Source organism: Agelaius phoeniceus, chromosome 5, assembly GCF_051311805.1.
Source record: "Agelaius phoeniceus isolate bAgePho1 chromosome 5, bAgePho1.hap1, whole genome shotgun sequence".
Classification (NCBI taxonomy): Eukaryota; Metazoa; Chordata; class Aves; order Passeriformes; family Icteridae; genus Agelaius; species Agelaius phoeniceus.
Genome location: NC_135269.1, coordinates 27679529 through 27703501, shown reverse-complemented (window position 1 = coordinate 27703501; position 23973 = coordinate 27679529). Strand labels below are relative to the sequence as shown.

Genomic DNA, 23973 nt, shown 5'->3' with positions numbered 1-23973 from the left:
ATGGCAGACCCAAACTTGTAGAGATCATGGCAGAAAGGATATTTCAGAACCAACCCCCCATACTTGGCACTGGTGAGGCCACACCTCAAATCCTACGTCCAGTTCTGGGCCCTTCACTACAGGAAAGACACAGAGGTGCTGGAGGCAGTCCAGAGAAGGGCAGTGGAGCTGGGGAAGGGAGTACCAGTCTGATGAAGAGCAGCTAAGGGAACTGGGCGTGTTCAGCCTGGACAAAAAGTTGCTCCAGGGGGACATTACTGCTCTCTACAACCACGTGAAAGGAGGCTGCAGCCAGGTGGGAGTCAGTCTCTTCTGTGTTACAAGCAATGGGACAAGAGGAAACAGTCTCAACTTGCACCAGGGGAGGTTTAGATTGTATATGAAGAAAAATTCCTTTATTGGACGGGTTGTCAAGAACAGAGTGCCCAAGGAAGTGGTTGAGTCACAATCCCTGGAGGTATTTAGAAGACACATGGATGTGGCACTTAGGAACATCATTTAGCAGTGGACTTGGAAGTGCTGAGGTAATGCTTGTACCTGATGATCTTAAGAGTTTTTTCTAAACTAAATGATTCTAACAGAGTCATAATCACTGACTGATTTGGGTCAGAAGGAATCTTCAAACATCATCTAGTTCCTGTCATGGGCAGGACAATTTTCATGTTGCTGAAAATGCCTTTCAACTTGATGAATGAGCCCAAAGAATGAGAGAAACACATTCCATGTATGCTAACCTTATCTAAACAGAAAAGGCTCCATTTTGGAAAACAACTGGGTAGCCACTGATATATAAGAAGTGCACTCTGGAGTGATTCACTACATTTCTTTGTATTTCTTTTTCAATTCTGACTACATATTTAGCAGTATCATTTCATGTAGCATAGTCTAGCTACATCACGGCTAATGCAGCAACTGTCACCCAGAACCTATTAAAAATAAAGTCGCTACCACTTTGTAGCTGTTGAGTGGATCTCATATGAATTAATAAATACCACAGGCTTCAAAATAGCTTGCCCACAAATTTCAAGTATCTTGCCATTGAACAATAACATTCATAATTCAAAAATCTAAAAATAAACAAGCACATCCAAAAAATAAACAAATGCAAAATCAGATTTCTGGTTGTGTAAGCCAGATAGCAAGTTGCCTATTTTCTGTCTGCTTTTTTCCTTCATGTCTGCTTCTTTTTTCCTGTGCAACTTATTCCCAGCCCACATATTTTAAGAAACAGTTCTAATATTGTGACCTTTCTTTCTGTACACATTCTCTGCTTTATTTACACCTTTTCACTCTTTTGCAAATGTTCTTGTATTGTTTATCTCAGATGCAACACAAAAGCAGTAATTAGACTACAACAGTTCTGTGTTTTCTACTGATACCTGAGTAGTTAGATGCTACAAATACTCACACAAAATGTCATTTTTACACCAGCCCATAAATTAGTTGCATATCTAATGGCAGACATAATCTCTTATTAACAGTGAATATAAGGAAAAAAAAAATCCATCTAAAGAAGCTTGTTCAAAGAAACGAGCTGTGTAACTCACGTTCAGCCGAAGCAAGAACTGGCTATGAAACCTAAAGGCGCATATTGGCTTCATACACATAGTCCTAGCACCTTGACATAGCCCTCTGAACTCTCCAAACAGTATTTGTCTTCAAGAGTCTTTTCTACAAAGGCAAGCTTCTTCTGCTTTTTGACCAAGGGGCTGATTATACTTCTCACAACACACTGCATTTTCTTAAAAATCTGAATAAACATGTTCAAAATTAATGAGGGGATAGCTTGATATACTCTTAGGATAATGTTAACTGTACACAGACTAATTCAGCTGCAAAACACTATTGAAGGATTCTGCAACGTTGCTACACAGCTGATTTTTAAGGTGTTGGGATACCTACTGTCAAAGTCCATTAATCTGGAACTCTAGTACCTCATTCCTTCAGTCACAAGGAACCTTCATGCAAGAGTCCACCTTTTCTGGCACCCCTCTTCCTAATGTTGTTGTGATGAGTGTTTCCACCAATCCCTTTCTATACAAGGATACTGCATTTGACAAATAACTAGGGGTTCTTTGGGGCCTCCTCCTATCCTAACTCAAGACAAGTCGTTTACTGACACTTTACACATTGCTCCATGAGCTGGATTTTTCTACTTTAATTTTTCTTTGCAGTAAAAAAACTGCTCCTAATAGTCTGGCAAACACTTGTGAGTTTCCCTTGTCCCTCACACCTTGTGGTATTTGGTCCCAACAGACCAGTGTTATCAACAAATTGCACAATACAACAGTATGCTCCTGATCCAGTGAGGGAAGATTGTGGGACACTGTGACTTCACTTGATATAATTTCTAGATTTCAGTACACCTTCCTAAAAGGAACAGTCACTTCAATGAATAAAACAGACAAAACAGGAGTTACTAATCCCCACTACACATTATAGGAATGTCATGAAGCTACAAAATACCAGACTGCAGATTGTTCAACATTGGCTAACTACTCTTCACCCCAGGTTACATATCCCACATGGCACCAAACACACACTATAATTATATTTCTGAATAATCCAAGAATTCAGTACCAGAGGATAGATTGTGCTTGGAAAATAAGGCAGCTGATATTTCTTCTTTTAGTCTTTATCATTCTCTGTGTGGGTCCATGTCTTATATATAGCTTCCCATTGAAGACCTCACCAGCAAGAATGACTCACTTTCTTCAGACTTTTTTTAGACATTCATTGAATTAATATTAGACAGCTCCAAACAATGATTTAATGTATTTTATAAGACTCCATCAAAGCAAGGTGGCAATTTAATATACAGATTATATCCATTATACAGATAAAGAATTAAAGTAGAAAAAATTAGGGCTAGAATTTAAAAAAAAATTACAATATATTAATTCTCAATGCATAAATGCAGATTGCTTTCTTCCATTTCAGTAAGTATTTAGTATCTGCCTACATATGTATTCAAGGGACGACTGTAGTTATATTCAGCTTTAGCTGTGAGCACTCATACTTCAGCAAATCAAAATCTGCTCCTTCCCTTTACCATGTATGTTAAAGGATTTTGAGTGCAACAGTTCTATCAGACAAGTTCGTCACCATTTGTAGTTAGCTGTCCAGGTAAATAAGAAGCCTGAGATACCCTGGAAAATGGAAAAATCTGAATAACATGGAACTACAAAGCATGCTGGAAAGCATGGCCAACGCTCTGCAAGAACTCATCCTAAGCCCAGACAAGGAATTTTTCACTCAGCATCAACTCTGTTGGGTTTGAGGTGCAAGTGACAAGAACATGTGAAAAGACTTAAATGTTCCACTGCTTTTCAACTCAAGTAAAAATGTTTTAGGTCAGTAAAAGAACACAGATGTGAAGCAGACATCTTCAGTTATTTAATCTCCTTTTTTCCTCTCCTTCCCATCTTCTCTTCCTCCCCTGGACCCTCCCTCCTTTGATTTACAGACCAAAGAAAAGAAATATGGTAATTTCTACTTAGGAAAGAGGAAATGGAGAAAAGGAGGACTTAGGCTACACAAGAAGAGTCCAGCCTGCAGGAATGGTGAGAAGAAAGAGATCTCAGAAACCAAATGAATTTTGGGGAAAGGGGTCAGATGTAGAGAACCTCAGAAATAAACAGAAAGGAAGAGTGGTAGCCAGCAGCTCCAGAGGAGACAAGAGGAATGTTAAGAAAGTGTTTCTGCCATGAGTTTGGTTTATGGAATAAAATTCACGACTTAAAGTAATGATAAATTACATTTAGAAAGCTCATATACAGAAAAAAAAAAGTTCCTGATTAATTAAAAAATTTATTAAAATAGCTATTAAATGCTTGTTTGATTCTTCAGGTAATCTGGCTACCTCTGACTCCTTCCTGAGAAAGTGTTCTTCCCAACTAAAGCTACTTAGGAATCTGCATGTCAAAAGTCAGACACAAGCAGATAATTAACCATAAGACAGCTCAAAATACACAGATATTTCTATCCCAGGATCCTCTCTTGATTTCCTATATGTAGGCCAGCAAAGTTATGTAATTTCCCTCCACCAGATAAGGGAATAGAGAGGCATTTTCTCCAAATTCATAATTCAAATAAAAAGATGACCTCAGAGAAGACCCTTAGATATATTGTCCTATGGATTCTCTATGGACCAGGCTGCTTCTGCATGTCCTAGCAAGTTTTTCCTTTATTCTCTTTTCCCCTGAGTCTCCATTTCTTATTTTTGAAGAATGAGGGAAATCAGAATGCTTTTTAAACAAACATATATTTGAAGCAGAGTTAGGAGATAGAGGGAAATCAACCATACAAGGAGTGAGAGCAGAATTTTCTGACAAAAAGCTTGGTATTACTGAGAGTCATAAATTTGTTAGTATGTTGGTTCTTTGGTATAATATACCACTCCACTGCTACATAAAGTTATTTTTCTGAACAGAAAGCGAAGATCTACTATTTCAATAGGCAATAATAAAAGTACTTAAAAATCAGAATGTCAGGAAATAAAAAGCTCATGGACAGAACAGACACACTTCCAAATTCCAAGGGAGATGGAAAACAAAATAAAATAACTTACATCGTCAATTTGTAATTCCTTTCTGGCAACAAGAGGGATGCCTAGGGAGTTCAGAGAAGCTAACAGGGCTATAATATTCATACTATATTTAAAAATGGATCAAGGCTAAACACCAACTCAGTTGTGCCATCTTTTATCCTAATGCAGCATAGCAGCTAAGAACTGCTATTTCTTTTTAAACGCCATCTTAACTTACTTCAAGAAGTGGCCTTTCTATGTGATTAAAAGGGGAGCTGTTTGGAGAGAACAAACCTCAAAAAGTGAAAAAGATGGGAAATAGTTCTGTTCTGAAGAACAGAAGCTTTCAATCATTTCAGAGATTGAAGAGCTGTAACCAGCTGCAACAAATAACATACTTTTTCTTAGTGTAAGCTGTAAGATACCAGTGAATAAACTACAGGCTTTTTCCCTTTCTTTGTGACTGCAAAGGGGGATAGTGCACAGAGGGGCCACTCTTTGCTAATTTTTGGCTGCTAAGTAGGGATTCAGAGAAAATACCATCTGAGATTATACTGGAAGGTCATTTGATAGGTATTTATCCAGTGTATTTTTATTCATGGTATTCTAGTTTTTAATGTTTATTCACTTCTATTTACAGTAAGCTAAGCCCCCCACTTCTGTCACCTGCACAAATACTTTGGCTTTTATATGTCAAAACTTCCATCTAGGTATAGACTTTCGACCAAAAAATATCCAAATAATTATTATCTAATCAAAGACTTTCAACACAAATCTAGAGCAGATATGGTACATCTTGCAAATTTAACCCATTGATGTTCCCATCAATAATGTTATTGAAGCATTCCATTTCCAATAATTTAATAAAATACTGCATAAGATAAGAGTAATAAACATGTGAAATATGAGGTTTCAGTTAAGTCAAGGGTTGCATTTGTAACAAGTGCATGTGCCTTCAGTTTCAACAGTACTAGCCACTCCAAAGTAAATACAGTGTTTTGCTGTATGGAGATTTTATCCCACATGCACAATAATCGAGGTTTAATGGAAAAAATACAGAATAGAACATGTTCCATAGTGAATAAAATGCCTGAAGTGTTTAATGCAGAGTTTTAAGGACTACGGAAGTACATTATTTGGGGATTAAAGTAGCATTTTTATTTCTTGTTTTGCTGAAAATATATTTCAATCTGGATTGGGCTAAGAACAAGACCAGAGAACAGGTGTGAATTTCATGTGTGACCTTGTTCATTGTACCTACAACGAACAAAAGCTTTCAATTAATTCAACCAATTATGCATATGTGGAATAAAATTAATATTTTAGACACAGCAGCTTGCTTTGTCTACACTGGGCCTTTACCTTACTTTCAGTAGATTTAAGAATCTATATTTTGTCCCATGTAAAGTCAAGAACATCAAACTTTTTTATAACTGAGCTTGTGCTTTGACCCATGTGAAGCACAGGCAAAGTTTTTGGAGGTGACTTCTGATGCACAGTTCTCAGCTTCTAAAAAAATTGTGACAAAAGTGTTTCTAACTGGATATACTTATTTTCAATTGTCAAAGTTATAACCTGAAGTACTATAATTTTATGTTTTCTACCTCTTTATAACTCAATTTCTAAAATGCAAATGCATGCTCAGATATGTAGGTATTTTTTTCTAATGTTCCAGATGAACAACACTATGCAAATGTACATCACTTCTGAATGAGAAAAAAAGGCAGTTTAGGGGGTCTCCTTGTTGTTTTAAATGACTACTGGACTAAGGTCATAAAATTCAAGCAATATAGTATTATAAAAACAACAAAAGGTTTTATTTTAACTGATAGTTATTTGAAGTATGTTTCTATGCATACTCAAATCTCAGTACACTTAATGAGAAAGGAATTTTGAGGGGAAAAATTAGTAAAGAAACCTGTGATTGAAGACTATCATAAGGCTTGTGAATGTGAGGGGTGAACTGAGGTCACCTAGGTACTGTAACTCTCCAGTTCTTTATTTCTAAGCATGTGGAATATTTCATTGTAATGAAATTGCCTTTTTGTGTAATATGTGCGTGCACAAACGTGAGCGTGTGTGTGTGAACAGATAGAATGGACAGCATGGTGACAAAAGCTACATGTGTGTCACTCACTGCTTTTGTCATTGACAAGGTTAAAACAGATGCTGGGGTGTCAACACCATAAAAAAGGCAAAACATTCACCAATATGTGGGAAAACAAAAGATTTCTAAACTGAAGGACAGTAAATTTAGACACCCAGGAAATTTAGAAGGAGTTCAGCAAACTGTACCAGGAATGGTTTGCTTGCATGGCAATTCTGGTACATCAGTCTAAGAGGTAGCTTTTAAAAGGTAGCTGTAATTTTACTAGCAAAATTAAGCTTGTCTCCCTTGTCGAAATTTTAGTGGCTTCTGACAGAAAATAATTTCTCATCAAAATGATGCAGGGCACAATGTGTTGTACAGTACATCTGTTTCTTTACTGGTTCCCTTTAAATAGTTCAGCTTCCAACTGCTGAGTTACTTCATTTAGCTTTATTCTCTTCCCATTACATCCCATTGCAGCATTCCATATACTTCCCCATTTTCCCTTCACCAGAGTCAGTGCTAATGACAGCAATTTTCTGTTGACAGTAATGCCACCATACATTTCCCCCTTGATTTAGGCAAAGGTTGTATGGTGAATGGTTGAAGACAAACAGCCCAGGAGGTTGGAAATCTATCCTGAGGACAAATCCTGTGATCTGACACACATATTAGTACTACATCTATATTTTAGTTGTCCTCTAATAATTTATTCATTCTCCAGAAGTTCTCAGAAATGATTGGTAAATGATTTGGTACTTTCTCTTCAGTTTCTTAGAACTCTTCATCAAATATCACCTAACCTAGATGATTCAGATATTCTAGTTAACCAAGTACTCTTTTGTCTGTTTGCAATATGATTATTCTCACTCCTTCTATTCCTCCAATTTCTTAGTGGTTTTCATTAACACTGTACTTGATCAATTATATTTTGTTCTTAATGCAAAACTAAAATGAATTTTATCTAATTCCAGCAGTGGTTGGAGCTTTTTAAGTAGACCTTTTTGCTTTATCATATTGATAAAAAATTTCTCTGAAGGCATTCTACTCACACAGTTGGTGACACTGCATTTTCTCTCTTATTTCTTTTTTCTTTTTTGTATTTTGATTATTTATCTGCTCTTTCACAATGCATTCTTTCTTTATCTTATATTGTTTCTATTTTTTGATCAGCATTAATACTTGTTCATGTAACTCCCCAAGCTTTTCTCACCTCATCCAGTCTTCCTTCAAAAAGGATAACATACCCAAGAAACATGCTTATTTCCAGCTATCTCTTTGTAGCCATTAATCTTTCCCTGAAAACTCCTTCAGAGTCCCACCATGCCATTATCTATAATCAAGCCCCTCTGTACTGCTCTGTCCTTTAACTTAGTCAGGGAAGTCTGTCATTGTTTGAAATTTATCTACTGTTCCAGATTCCATTTAATTGCTTCTTGTTGGACAATGTTTTTCTAATCCAGTAATACACACAACCATATACTATGTTGCTTTGAGAATTTCTTTCATCCTGTTTTTTTTTTTTTTTTTTTTAATTTAATTTTATTAAAAAGTATTCCCCTATGGAATAACCATGAATAAGCTGTAACTTCTTATTACATACAGGACATTTGTTTTAAAACTGTAAATAGAACTAAAAACGGATTGTCCTGTGAATCTTCAGCTTTCTTCCCTAAGGCATAAAAACTCTTAGATTTTTTTGTCTTCTCAAACTTTAAATTTTCTGTTACTTTAAAGAATGTTTACATCCTGTCAAGTTTTCCATAACTTTCATCAGTTATCAATAACATCATCATACACATCACTCTATACACAAACATTTCTAATTCTTGAAGATTTACCATTGTCCCTTTTGGTCAACATAATCAGCTGGAAGGTTTTGCCCATACATAAATACATAGCAAGAACACTTTACTAGCATTACACCTGTTATTTTATGAGTTACTAAAACATCATGCTTCATTCTGGTTATTAGAGTTTTCATCCACTTTATCAAACTAGTTTTCAATTAAATACTTGTGACTAGTTTATCATAAAATCTCATTTAGGGCCCATAGCCAATTCCTCACATATGTAGTCTCAAAATACAGCTCATCAGTGTTTGTACATCAAAATGAGGCCACCCTGTGCACTAGGCAGGCTTTTAGCTTAAACACACTGTTTAACATTAACATTTAACATATTGTTAGAACAGATGGGACTAATTCCAGTCCTCGTGTGTCGTATTCACAGATATATACCATGAAATGGTGTAACTGTTAATGGTGACTGTACATGTGATGGCTTTCAATATCTGGATTTGGCCCTTTGCTGCTAGGGAGGGTATGACTGAGCCCAGTACACTGCTGTGTACCTTGGACAAGCTCTTTCTTCTAAGACTGAACTTAGCAAAATAGCAAATCCACACCAAGTGTCACTAACCTGAATGGCAGAGGTTGAGTGCAAAGACATTCCACTTAAGATACTGGCACCTGGATTGTTGACCAGAACTGCAGCCCAAAGTCCTGTCTCTCTGCCTGGTATGTACAACCTTGCGTGGAACAACATTTAATTGAAGATGGCCAAATATTCCATATATTCCCAATATTCCAGAGCAACTACAGAAACCCTCACCTAAGGATTAACCTAGCAGAATGTAGCATACAGGCAGATGGACCCATTCCTGATTATACCTTCAAGATACAATTGCTTAGACAGGTTTAGATGAAAACATACTCCCTCTGACTCTCAAGGGATCCACCATACCCAGGATGTCTTAATGAAGCCAACAGTCTGTTTGGAGGTGTGTTCCTTATGAATTAACCATTCAAGTGAAATACCCAAAAACTTTGTCTCCCTGTTGAGCAATCATTATTGCCAAAACTTTCATAAAGTCCTTTATCTAGTGCAGGATCACTTTCCAGCTTGCAGTGCTGTGTTTTTTACACACACACATTACATATATAGATATAAAAACATGAAGCAGATTCCTTTAAACTCCCTTCCCACTGGGAAATGAGCACTACCTCTCTTCCATAGCTGCATGCACTCACACAGGATGATGCCAACTTGCCAGAGACCTCAAGAGAGAATGACAGTGCAAGCTATTATTTACACATGCAATACTGGATAGTACATTAATAAGCCCTTCTGTCTCTTGACTAGCTTGGCTTGAGGAATACCATGACAGAAGCATTAACAGAAGCATGTGGAACAGGATTATTTGTTACACTCACTGCTGTTGCAAGATGACAGGCACAATCTTCAACTCTGGCACCCACCTGAGCTCTAATTTGCAGTTTCTATAGTAAGAATTCCTACTAGGATGAAAAAGATCTTGAAGCCTCAGGGCTAGATGTTCTGAGGGAGGAGAAAAAGCTCTAATAAAAATAATTTGTGTTTTGTTTTCAGTGAACTCTGTATGGATTCTAGCCCAAACTGAACCATCATAAATTTTGTGTCTACATTATAGCTTAAGGAGATCAAGTACAAAAGCATCATCAATAGAGCTTAGACAGTGGTTCAGCTGATCAGATGACTCTACTTTAATTTATCCTCAAATAACTACCCTAATAGTTATTCAGCCACCCAGCTAAATTGCATTCTGTGCTCCATTGGCTTTAATGTCTGATTAGGTGCTTCACTTAGTCACCCACAGAAATGAATTTAGAGTCATCTGAGGTGCTGCAAATGTACATCACCTGGAATCTGATTGAAACTCCAGACAGGTATTGCTAGTAAAGTCCAAGCCTACACAGATGTCCCAGACATCTCAATTCCAATGTGAGGGCAACTGAACTGAGTTCTAAACATCTACTGATGTGTAAATGGACACGTAATTGTCTATATCTGAACTTTAAATCTGCCTCATTCACTCTGAGCTAAGGGGAAAGGTGGACCTACAGGTTCAGAGGTTACTGGGGTGAAGGAGAGGAAGACTCAGAAGACATCAGAATGACAGAGTCACTTTACTCATGCAAAAAAAACCAACAATGCTACACTGATACTGAGAGGAGCTCCACATTTTTAATGTTAAGTTCTGTAGGTCTGCCATGAAACTAAAAGAAAGTCCTGGGTATGACAGTGAGGCCTTGATAAGGGGACCAAAACTTGTGGTTCCAGGAATATATTCTAAGATTTTATTACATGTGTAGTAAACCACAGTTTATTCCAGCATCAGTGGTACACAGCTAAAAGTATGGCTTGCTGTATATCACCAACTTATCAACAGCCAGTTTTAAGGTTGCCTTAAAGAGTTCTTAATTTCTGGGTAAAATACGCACAGAGAATGTCCTCTTAATCTTCTTAGAGTCCAGATGATGCACAAGTATCCCAATGAGTCCCAGCAGTAGCCATTACAGGCCTGGAGAGCTGACAGCCTGGATGCTGCAGGGGTTGGCTTGTTAGGAGTTGGCTTCTGCAAGTCACCAAGGTCACTAAAGACTAGAACCATTGTCTAAAATTGGCCTCTTTTTCATCAACATGGTCAACTTAAGAAAGGTGTTGGCAGACTGATGGACTCTTTTTTGGCTTTCATCTAATGCCTAAATAATCAATCTCTGCCCTGGATATTTTTGATGAAAAGATCTGGTGGTCTCCACAAATACAGGACTTGGAGCTAATGTACATAGAGATTTTCTTTTAGGTGCATTTCACTCTAAGGAAATAAAATTGCTTCTGTCCTTTGTACTTGATAGAGTTTAAGATCCTCAAAAGAGATGAAAGGCAAGAAGAACTACTGTGTATTCCAGAGGAGCAATTCCCAGGAATGATGCCTCAGAGAAGAGAGTCTTCAGATAAACTTCAGCTAAACAACCTCCAGAACTAGTGAAAAAATGAAAGAAAAGAAGCAAAGAAAGAAAGAGACAGAGAGGAAGGGAGAAAGAAAAGCCAAAACTTAACTCAAAACTACATCCAAAGCACTCAGCTAAGGGGAATTGAGAAGGTAGACCATGTCTAGCAGTGAGAAACCTTGTAAATACTTTTGCAGGTAAGTCCAATGGATGAATACAAATACAGAAAATAATTAGAAGGTAAAGAAATGCATATGCAAATAAGTGAAAACTCAAGACATCTATGTTCAATTTCTAGGCATGTCACAAACTGTGTGTAATTTAAGATCCATTTCAGCTGTCAAAGCATCAGGACTCTACAGCTGTCTGAGGGGTTTGGTGATATCCCACCTGAACTTGATAATCATGAAGGGCCTGGTTGTCTCTGGTCCTCAGCAATATCTGTCAACCTTGCCTAAATCTCCTGGGTTCCCTATGGTATTTCAATGGTACTAGACACCCACATTTAAGCAACTGACTTGATCTGTTAAGCATTATGTCAGCAGGCATTTTGAGAATTAGTGCCTTTTGTATCAAATGCATAAGAGCTTTAAATCCCACCCCGCAGTGACTCTATGTCTCAGTTTCCCAACAGTGGAAAAGAGAGAATTTAAAAAAAAACCCCCAAACCATTTATGCAATATTTAGACCATTAGGCAATGCAAGCCACATAAGTACTTGGAGCGGTAGAGACGCATGTCTTTTCAAAGCAGCTATGAAAGCCTAGAGTGTAATGCAAATATTAACTGTTGATAGTGAACAATATTTTAGAATGCCAAAGATATAATAAAATGCTTCATATTTTCTGTTAACTCACTTTGAATGCTGGTCCCTGTTTCTGTCATAGTGTGTTTTATCATAATTTTTAAGAGACTTTTTTTTCATCAAACTGCAATAATAAGTGATAAAACTTCAGAATATTTTAAATTATTAGGACAACCTACAAATAGATAGTCCTTATATACAGCCCTTAATCAGAACTAGTCCCCACTGGGCAAAAAATTATTTGATTGAACTGCTTTTATCTCTGAATGCAGAATGGAGTGTTTGATGAAGTTTCACAGTTGTAGAAAACTGCATGAGAGCTTTTAGTGACCCTGCACATTTATATATTTACATCTGTTTCTCTGCAAGTCAACTTTTTTTTTTTCTCAGCATACTAAGTGATGTAGGCCTGCAAGTCTGCATAAAATTATAACTTGTCCCAGGGATATCCATTGCACCTATGCATCAAAAAGATGCATAAGTTTTGTTTACATCTAATTTTACATCTAATTCATATACTCTGATTTATGACTGGTTTAATTGTTTTCTTCGCTTTGGAATTGGTTTACTTGTGAAGTGGCCTTCACGTTAAGAAACTTCAGTATCATCTGCATCTTCAAATACAGAGTATCTGCACAAAGTCACTACAAATTTCTACATCTGAAGGACACTGCAGCCTATTACACAACAAATTATCAAAGTTAAAGCTGATTGCATATCCATACACATATTCAAGCACATGTGAACCAAGACTTGGGACTGAATCTGCCTGGGGCCTACTAAAATCTATGGAAGTGTCATTCCTGCATGACCCTAACAGTGGGTAGGAGCTGCACTTGCTATGTGCGCAAACATGCTGTAAGTAGAATTAAAGTATTTAATGAAAAAACACAAATTTTCTAAATACTATGTTTCAATGCATTTTTAAAACATATATTGATGAAGTACTGAAAAATATTTATACTGTAAAGTTAATAGGAATCCAGCTGGTTCTTCATATGAAGTTCACATACTTCAGGAAAGATAAACAAATATTTGTAATTCTAACCACAGTCTAGTGAGTAACTTTCCTAATGCCCAAGGGAGACTAAACACAAGGAGTTAATTTCCATGATCTAATGAATTATTAACCATGAAATCTTTTTATCAGAAAATCACCTTTTTATTAAAATGCTAATTTAATTAATAGAATTTTGCTGTTGAGAATAGTATATACGGGATATATTTGTTCTCAGATGTACGTTATTCCATGGACATTAATTATAACATTGTGATATTCCCTTTTCTATTCTGAACAGCTAGTAAAACCTGTACTACTAAATCATACTTAATAGGAGTGTGATGGTTGTTGCTTAGGCAACAGAATGAATAAATGCAGGTCAGACTGTGCTTCCAGAAAAAACAAAAGCAGGAATATAGTACAGAATGAATAAGAAATATGTCTTAACTGATTTTTACTGCATTGAACTATTAAGACTTCTTCAATGTAAAGCAGCTAATCTATCTGAAACATTTACATTAATAAGATCTCGAACTCTAGTTTAACATATAAAACTATACCGCTGTAATAAAGGTAAAGCTGTTCTGTCATATTAAGAAAGAATACAATTTACTAAGTTTGGAATAATCTGAATTTTTCTCTTAGCATAGTAGGTGTCTCATTTTCCTATATACTTTCTAAGTTTAATTTTCCCTTTAATATTTTGGCTGGGATGAAAAAGAGTTTTTAAAATACTCGTTTAAATTTTTCAAGAAAGGCTTTTCTTACATAATGCTGATGTATTCAAAGGAGTGATATAAAAAGAAATTATTGGGTTTTTTCCAATAAAATATAGAAAATATTCGATTTCTGGCACAGATAAAAACTGAAATATGCAAAAGCATGATGAATGGTGAAATCAATAAATTGGAAATTATAAACTATTGAAATTATACATTTTTTTAATTACAATACAGTGTCACAGCTCTTTTATTGTTACTGGATTTATGAGTCTAATCTTCCATTCCAAGCATGCTAGCTCAGCTAATATTAAGAGTAATTATGTATTTCATCTGTAATATATCAGAAAAGGCTTAAAATTACCAGAAAACACTGGCTAACAGAGAAGCATGCAAGCAAAACTTAATCTGCCTGATACGTTGGAAGTTTGACTTGCACATTGCATAACAAAATCTTGTATGTAATTTGTATGTTTATATAAGTACAGTAATAAGAGATGCAGGAAAGTCACATAAATTCCCCGAGACCATGGTTCCGGCCCCTCCAGAGCCAGAATATGACTGAAAAGCCCTCCAGGGCAGTTATTTGACTTCTCTGGTGCTCATAATTTACCTATGGTAGGTGCACCCCTCTGCATTTGTCATGCCACCTACAGCCTCTTGTGAACAGTTTCCTTTTGTAGCCTCTTTAAATGATCACCTACTTATGTAACTAATGCTACAACATATATAAGAATATGTAGTTACATTTTGGGAAACTGCAGCATGATACACTTTTTTTTTCTTCCCTATATTGCTGGGCAGACAGCATAGCTTTGTTTTAAAGAATATTTAAAGGTACAGATGACAATGATTTTTATTGATCTAAGCAAATGATCACATGGTAGCCATAAAAACCAGGAAGAAATGTCTACTCTATTGTAATGTGGAAATGGCAGAGATATGTCTCCTAATTTTTTGATCAGTAGTCCAAAGGCATATAATAATGTTGGCAAAATAATGTAAAGAGGAAGGACACAACTCATGTGATGATTTTACAGATAAAATATTCATGCCCTTTCACTTCTGTTTCTTATATGGCAGATAGAAGTTATGAAAAGTTAGAATTGTTCCAAGATATACATGGATACTTAAAATATATTTTAAAGGCATTTTAAAATATTTTTAAAAGACCTGATACTTTTTAAGAAATGCAGTCGGGATTTTTGGAAGAGGCTCAAGTAGGAGGAATACTGAAGCAGGTAGAGAAGTGATTATATAACAGCTTTACAAGTAAGCTTCTCTCTTTACTGTCAATATTCATTACAATGGAAAGTTTGTGCATGACAGGTCTGTTACTTTACACCACATGGTGATATGGTAAATCCTGACCTAACTAAAATTTCATTTCTTTCAAACATTCCTGATAAATGCCTAGAGTTAAAACATTAAAATGGAACAATTAGTAAGAATGCATTACTTTTTCTCTCAGGGCATAAGTTTCAACAAGTGAATCCCACAGCCTGATTATCTAAGATGCAAAAATATTTAACCAAGACATCCAGAATTACTTGCAGAGAGAGTGCATTTCATTAAATAATTTTCTGTTATGAAAATACATCTCAAGGCAAGAATGGCATTGCATGTTCTTTAATTATCATTACAAGTTAATGATGAAATAAAAGTAACAATGTGATGCACTGCAGAAAGGGGTGTTTGCAGCTTTTTCATACTATGAAAATTCTGCAATGGATTAAAACAACTGTGCCTTTTTCTTCAATCAGAGGATTGATGAGGGAGAGAAAGAACATTAATACTCAGTTTTTATTTTACCAAATTTCAGGCTAGACTCTTCTGTAATGTGTACAGTCTGGAAGTTTATAAAAAGGCAGTTTATATATTAATTCAGCTACAGATAGGAGAGTGAAACACTGAACAGATCTTAGTGCAATGCAGAATAGCTCCAAGGTTTTACGAGCACATACGAGACAGACAAAAACGGCAGCTACAGTGTATATACACAGCTAGGCACGGAAGATTTCTTACCATGAATTGCACATTGTCAAATCCATTAGCCAGCAAGTGGTTTTCATACTGAGGTAGCCCAATATTTTCCAACCATTGTCCCACTGTCTGGACAGGGCATCGGGGTCCTGTAGGAGGGTGAAGAGGGAGGCGTTTAAGCAACGAATAACCATCCACTGGATAATAGCGGTAGTCCTGGGCTGAGAGGTGGCATTGCCACATCGTGTTCCTGGAAAAGTTGGTATCAAACGAGCCCGCCAGCTTGACAGATTAATGTTTTCAGCAAACAGAAAAGTCAGAAGTAAAACATAGTTTTCAGGGCAGTATATAATGTAAGGTCTGATCGCAGCTCTACATTTCTTGGTTATTAATCTTTACTACAGACCAGTACGTCATACAGTAGAGGAAAAAAAAAAAAAGCATATCAAGCTGTCAGCTAAGCTGCTCTCCGTTATATGTGATTGTTGGAATACTCCACAATGAGCAATGCACTGCCAGCAGCAAGAATTCTTTTTATCAAGTACTCCTACACTCATCAGTATGCAGCTCCATGCTTCTTGCTCCCCCTCGCTCGCTCCCCTTCATTACCCAGCCTAGGCTACACCTCGCATTTTCAATAATAGCCATCAGATAAGGCAGATTTTTTTTTTGTCTGCAAGCTGTAAGCCTGCTGCTGCTGCTTCCTCCTACACACCCATCCAAGCGTCAATCTTGAATGATGAGAGCAGTCAAAACAAATGCAGAAAATAGCAAGATTCAAAAGCAACCTAGAGCACTTAAATCTGAATAGAATCTTCATACCAGCTACGCTTTACATATCTATTTGTTGTAGATTTTTACATTTCACAAGACATTAAGAAACACAGTACTTAAAGCATAGCCCATGGCATGGTTTACTATGCCTTCCCCTTTTCCCTTTTAATGTAAGATAGGTAGTGGTCTGCATCTCTGCTTATATAATAACAAAACCCTTTAATGAATCAATAATGAATATATTTCACAGCTTCTCTCTCGTGTAGTACAGCAAAAGACATAAAAGGCACAACAATTTTAGTCAAAGTAATTAGATTATCTGCATGATTTCTTCAACTGTAAAATTTAAGACACAAGAAAATCTTTATGCTGACATATAATAATTCAAACTGAAAAGGTCACCATTTCAAATGAATAATTAAAAGAATAAAATTGTAAGTTTATATCCTTTCTTACAAAAATGTGAATGATAGCAAGTAGACATAAGATTTGCATGATTTCTAGAGAGGATTTAAATTTTATCAACTATAACTGGAAAAAAAAGATTATGAATTTTAAATGAGCGGAAAATTCATTTTCTGCATAAGAAACCAAATATCTCATGATGTATTTTATATCTACATTTCATCTTTGAGACAGTTTCTCTCGAGATGGAAATATTTTATTCCTTTGTTCTGAAAGGAATGTTTACTAAACTTCTGTTTTTCATAACCATATGAAAGGACTTAGCAAAAAAAGGTAGTAAATAGGTATATTCAGGGTACAATTCCAGAAGGAATCCTGTCAGCAGTGCTTCATTTATTGAGCAAATTAATTACTTTTTTGTTTTTCTTATCCATTGCGCATCTCAAGCAATGACCATCTCAAAGGAGGAATGTAATTCCAGGCATGAGGAAATTATAGATGTTTGTCAAGGGGATAATATGGAACTGATAATACTATGGCAGATAATTGTTTCATAGAAGACCAAACCTACAGTCTGACCAATACATTGTAATACAATGACTCTTCCAGTGCTACACAGGTCTCTGAGCATTCACAGAACAGATTCTAAATATATAGAATTAACAATATTTTAAGAGTTTCAACTCTAATCTGACTAGTCCTTGGACTAAAAGTTGGATGACCTTTCACTTTGATATTGCTGCCTGGATTTTTGAAACATCTCATGCAAATTGAAGTCATAATAATTTTGTAGAATAATTTTAGTTGAGCATAGAATATCTTTCATGAAGTTGGAAAGTTGCTTAAGGTCTCTTATAAGATCCTCTGTTATTCCAGGTATTCTTACTGACTTGATAAATTTACTACACAAAGTGTGAAAGGTTCATTATGTCTGAAAAGAATACTGAACACTTACCAGGCACTGGTAAACCTGCAGTAGCCAAAGAAACTTTTAGTAGTTTTCTTATTGCTAAATGTATTTCAAATAAATGAATGAAGGATTAATTTTTTCTCAGAGAAAGCAGGTATGCCAAACTGATAGGAAATCTAGGTCTGATGGAGGTAGAAATGCATTTGTTCACACAGGTCTGCAAATCATTCCTGTTTTTGAAAAGTTTTCTCTACTATGAATGAATATTTTTCTATATAGACAGATCACAATCCCTTCAGGATAGTGCCCAGGCATGAAGAAGGGTAGGCTATGCTGAGCTGAGATAAAAGAATAAAATCGTAAGTTTATAGGGGACATCTCCCGAGTAGGCAAATTCAAAAGGCTGGGCAAGATCTTCAGAGTGAAAACTGAGAACATAGGTATCTTAAATAATATGAGAATTCTATCCTTTATGATTTTTTCTTAGTTGACTGAGAATTAATAAACTTCTTTTAAAAGGATTTCTGATTCTGTCTTTCCCTTTCCCCTGTAAGCAGAAAAATTGATATCAGAGATCTTGCGAAGCATAATCCCTTTGAACAGTTTATGCATGACTGGCTCCTGTATTTCCTATAAATGCAGAGACACAAATGTCTCTGCATTGTGTTCCCCAACACCAAAAATCTGCTGCCCACAAAAAGGCACACAATAATCAATATACTAGTTTCATGGTCGAACTGCTTCTGCCTTACCTTACTATAAACAGCATGGAAGCTATGCTGCCAGTGATGAGTGCTTGGCTCAATGCCTAGCAACAGTGTAGGCAAAATTCAGTTGCTGAGTGGCTCCCCAGACACATTTCCTCATGTAGCTGTTGGTACTGTGTCTAACTGTCTCCATGGCTCCAGCCCTGGATGATTATAGCACTGCTGGTCCCACTGTGCACTCTCTCCAACTCTGTCCTTTGCCAGTATAACTACGAGGCTGAACCCATCAACACAACATAAGGTTGCTCAGCAAGGGGAAAGAAAGCGAGGAGAAACAGTCAGCTTGCTGCCTAGTCCTCACCCCTGACTATTGTTTCATTGCTAAAGTATCCTGTTATCTACAAGGCTTTTGTTCCCTCCTGCTTCCACCAAAGGTTATAGCAAGGCAAAGGCAGGCACAGAGCCAGGACTGTTTGGATTAGGGAACTTGCAGCCCTTTAAGATCTCCAGATCTTTAGCCACTTCAGGTGTTTTACCTTGGGGGGGCTGCTTGGGCAGTTTTTCCTTGCCAGTGCAATGGGAACCTGGAGCAGATGCTCCTGCTTTGAGACTAAAAGGCTGTCTCTTGATTTTTTTTAAGTCTATGACTCAGTGCCAGCACCACCAGTGTGCTGTTGCAGGCCGTGCCTACACTTTGCCTATGCCCAAAGCTGGTGCTGACATTGAAAACACCCTGCAGGCTATATGAGATGGTCTCACCTCGACACACTTGCACACTACCGTGCTTTCCTGCAATTTCAAATGACAAAAATTCCATGATAATCCTTCTGTGATACCACAATCAAAAAAGATGCATCCATTCCTGACACTTAAGCCTCTTATAGAGATAGCAGTACTTGGCTCTTTCTTCTCCAAGGCAACAGAAGAAGCACACTGAAGTGATGTCTGCAAGAAAGATGCCATCTGGTATGCTATACGATAATTTCTACAAGACATCTTGTTCCCAATGGGATTCAGAATATGTTTATTGTGGGGTTTGGAATGGACTGAATCTGTAATATCAGAGGGCACATGATTTCAAACCTGTTGTAAGGTAGATCTGCTCTAAATGCTAAGTAATTTAAGAGTCTCTCAATTTTACTTTTTCTACTGTTAACTATATGAATTTTTCTTGATTTTTCTTTGGTTTTTTGACTGAGGAGAATCATTATGAACAGAATATTTTAAACAATTGTTTTTTGATATATAAATACCTGTTAAACATTACTAAACTTAAACACTTCTGGTGCTAAGGAAACAAAAAGTGGAGGATTTTAGTAGTGACTAGTAGTGACCAAAAAATTCCTGAGTAGAGAATATGAAAAAATGAATCATTTAGGTAAGCTGGAAGGTAAGTTTAGCAAAGCTGGAAAAGAAATTGATGCTACAATAAGTACCGAAAACTTTTTTTTTTTAATTAAAGCTTTCAGCTTTGTATAAAGCTAAATAGAATATAATTTCTATATTTATGACTTCAGGCAGATACAAAAGTTACCTGTCTACATTGTGACAGCAGTTAGCATGGCAGGGTGTTCTAGTGAATAAACTAACCTAATGCATGTATCCCTGAGAGGAGATAAGGATAGCTAGGAACAGGATGGTGTATGAGAAAAACTACACCAAACATCCAGCAGATTACTACAATTAAAGTTTATTATGCGAGAAGCATCCTAGGTTTCAAGAAAGGTATGCAGGATTCTGGTTTATCTCATGCATTTCAGTTATACTATAAGGCAGCCCCAAAGGTTTAGAGATTTTAAATGATCTTTTTCATAAAACTCTGAAAAAAATGGATGCCTTGCATAAGATCTATAACTTCTGTCAGCAGCCTGGCTCTTTGGATGATGATGGCACTGTGGATGATAATATTTGGTGATGCTGAATATTCCTCTGAAAGTGCTTTTAGAGACATTTTTCATGGTATATACAGAAACAAAACAAAATCAACAGGGACAGCTTGAATTTAAGTAACACTATCTAGTATCTATGATCTAAAGGTTACATTCCATTGCTTATGTGTGGCTCAGAACTCACAAAAATAGCTCTCACATCACAGCTAATCAAGCTAATGGAAAAACCCTCAGTGACTAGGAAAAATAATCCTCACAGCTCTTTTCTGATTTTTATACCAATATTGATTATAACTCTACATTACCACTGTGTAAGTGCTGTATCTTTAATAACTATAACCTCAAAGTCAACAAGGAAAATTCATTTTACTTGACAGATGATTTGTCAGCAGTGACCTGTACTTTGTGAAACACACTGGCCCTTCTACACGTTTGCATTTCTGACTGTTGATGTATTATTTACCCAGGAAGAGCTCAGTCAAAGTACTCCACTGTATCATGAAACATACGTTTATCACAGACACTTCAAAGTTAGAATATTCTTCATGTTCGGTTGATTGCTTTGACAACTTTAATTTAGCCTCCTTCAGAATGCATGCTGTTCAGTCAATGAGGAGCAGATCTTATTGGAAAATTAAAATACCTGTTCTCTAGAGCACAGCCACTGGACTAGGACTCATTTCTATTCAAGAATGTCATTACCATAATGCAGAGAAATTATCTATCTATCTATCTATCTATCTATCTATCTATTGTATTCGGTAACATATATTACCATGCAGCAAGAGTGCTTGAGATACAGTTAGTCTTTCCAGATTTCGATTTTCTATTTTAAATTAATAGATTTTGGGGACTTTTTTTTTCTAAAGACATTGGGATAATCAAATATATATATTATATAGCATTGCAACATGCACAACTTCAGTCAGATGTATATCCTTGGCTTACAATACAAGATGCAGCTACTGAATCACAAGTTAAGAACAGATGGATGTTTTACTGCAAGACCACAGGATCAACTTCATTGGATCAGAACACAGCTTCATTTAGCTCATCTAGCTTCATCATTCATCAGCTTCAATCACAGTGGCTACTATTAGATGACTGCAGAAGAGCATAAGAATAAGATGGACATCCAGCAATCCTTTCCTAGCATTTTCCCAGTTTCCAGCAATTTGCAGTTAAATGTCTTTCTGAAAGAGAAAGTGTCCTTATGCTTAATTGTCCTTTATGTATTTTTCTGGCAGTTTGGTGGTTGAAATATGGTCTAAGAAAGAATCATCCTTATTCTGACTTCAATGGAAGTTAATAATATTTTCTGAAAAAAGGAGTTATTGTCTCAGAGCAATTTCTGTCCTTTTCTTGGGAAGTTTTATGGGATAATAGTAACACTACTCTCACCACCTATGAGTAATCATTTTCACTGCTTTCGTCTAGTAAGGAAAAAAAAATCCCCTTGAAAATTTACATGACACCATGACCAATCAAAATATTTTACTTAATTCAGTAAAAATTTTAGACTACTGTTAAAAGATAGTACACTGAGTGCATATATATAAAAAAGTGTATACTACATAATCTTGCTAAAAATACTAAGGAAGCTCAACCCTTTATCCTATAATTCCTGGCACCATAAACCCAAATTTATGTAATTTCAAATTTGAGCAAGTCTTTTTACAGCTCTGTGCTAAGCAACACCGGACTAGCAAACAAGCAGAACTAGGTAACACAGAATTGGGTAACAGAGAACTATTTGAAGAAACTGTTCAAAAAAAGATATCTGCACAGAGATATCTCAAGAAGTTACATACAGCTGTTAAATAAACCATAGCCTTGATTTCATAGATTTGGTAACTGCTGCAAGGTGCTGTGAAGAGCTGTGGAAATGAGAAACATTTACTGACACATATTTTTGAAATTCTGAATCATGAAATTATAGATGATGGAAGATTAAAGATTTCTCCTGAGGTTATTTTATAAATCAGATTCAGCCTGAGACAGTGTGGCACTTTTTTTTTCTGGTTGCTTTTGCCTAGCTGGGTTCAGAGGCTTCCTTGCCCCCCATGCACCAGATTTCAGAGTGAACTTCTCCTTTGAACAGATGATCAGATTAATTTCCTTCTCTCCTTTATATTCTTTCTAACTTCATTTTAGAATTCATTTTCTATGCTCCCTGGTTATCTCACTTCTTGTTCTTGTAAATTATGGTCATCTGCTCTTTTGTCATCCTTCACCTCCAGCTACTACAATTTATTGTTTTGTTTCACATCAGTCTTTTTCCTTTCCTAATCTTTTTCTCCTACTTCCCCTTTCAAATCTTTCAAAACAGGTTAAAAAAAAGTTCATTTAAAAATGAAATAACTTACTGAGATTAAACTACCCCAAGATTTCTTTCGAGTTAAGACTAGGTTGGATTTGGTATTTCAGGTAATACTAACTTGACTTCAGTGGTCAGTGAAGTGTGCCACCAGCACCTGGCTCTGCCCAGCAGGGGCAGACATCTCCTTGCTTTTTGGGAATAACTATCCATCTCTGTTTCCTGACAAAAAGTCAGGTTCTCAACAGGAACTTGCCTTATTACACACAAACTCTATAACCACCTTCTGTAATATTTATCCCCTGCTAACACAGGCTCTGCAGCACCACAAGAAAACTGCAGCATCTTTCAATGAATAATAAAGACGTTACTTGAGTGGGTGGCATGCTGGCACAGCTCTGGCAACTCACTGGACTGTTTGCATATGGATGAGCTTATATAAACCCAGTTCATCCTGTCTGTGAGCTCCCTCATGCCAACGGCTCTATTCTCACTCTCCCAGCTCTGGAGCCTAGGGTCTTGTTTCAAGGATCTGTGCTGACGTTTGCAACACTGCAAATACCTCTAATGGAATTGTACTTAGTCCTGCATGGCTTTTTGTTTTAGAAATTGGAATGATACAGATGCAACTCTTCGGACAAGTTTCACAAAATGTACTCCAGGAATGATTCCTTACCTAGCTCATTTGTCAAGGCTAAAGGATCTCAGCTTGAGCTCAAGTGGTCCTGCAGGTACAGGTTAGCTGAAAATGCACTGATCAGACTAGTTCCACCAATATTTTATAAATATTATTGCAGGTTAATGATTACTTCCTAAACTACAAAGTAGACCAAAACTAGAGGTGGTTTAATAAGCAAACCCAACACCTACAAGCAGCCTCACATTCTGGTTTAGAGCTGTTTAGCCACATTTCTTGCTACTTGTTTCAAAATTTTCAAGTACATGGATTTTCTTCTTGCATAAATTTGAGAAGAATGGCTGGGCTCTATATAAATGCCATACTGATACACAAATAGGGGGATTTGTGTACTGACAAAATAATGTATTCTTTAGAATAGTGCTCTATGAAACACTTC

General features: G+C 36.5%; 1 protein-coding gene across 9 annotated transcripts in view; it reads right to left on the bottom strand.

Moving 5' to 3' along the window:
* ANKS1B (ankyrin repeat and sterile alpha motif domain containing 1B) overlaps nt 1–23973 on the bottom strand; it is a 408217-nt gene that overhangs the window by 173526 nt on the left and 210718 nt on the right. For all 9 annotated transcript variants that reach the window (XM_077178718.1, XM_077178715.1, XM_077178724.1 and 6 more), the window contains one exon: nt 15938–16044. In XM_077178718.1, the coding sequence (XP_077034833.1) occupies nt 15938–16044 (107 nt within the window). The remainder of the gene's footprint in view (nt 1–15937; nt 16045–23973) is intronic.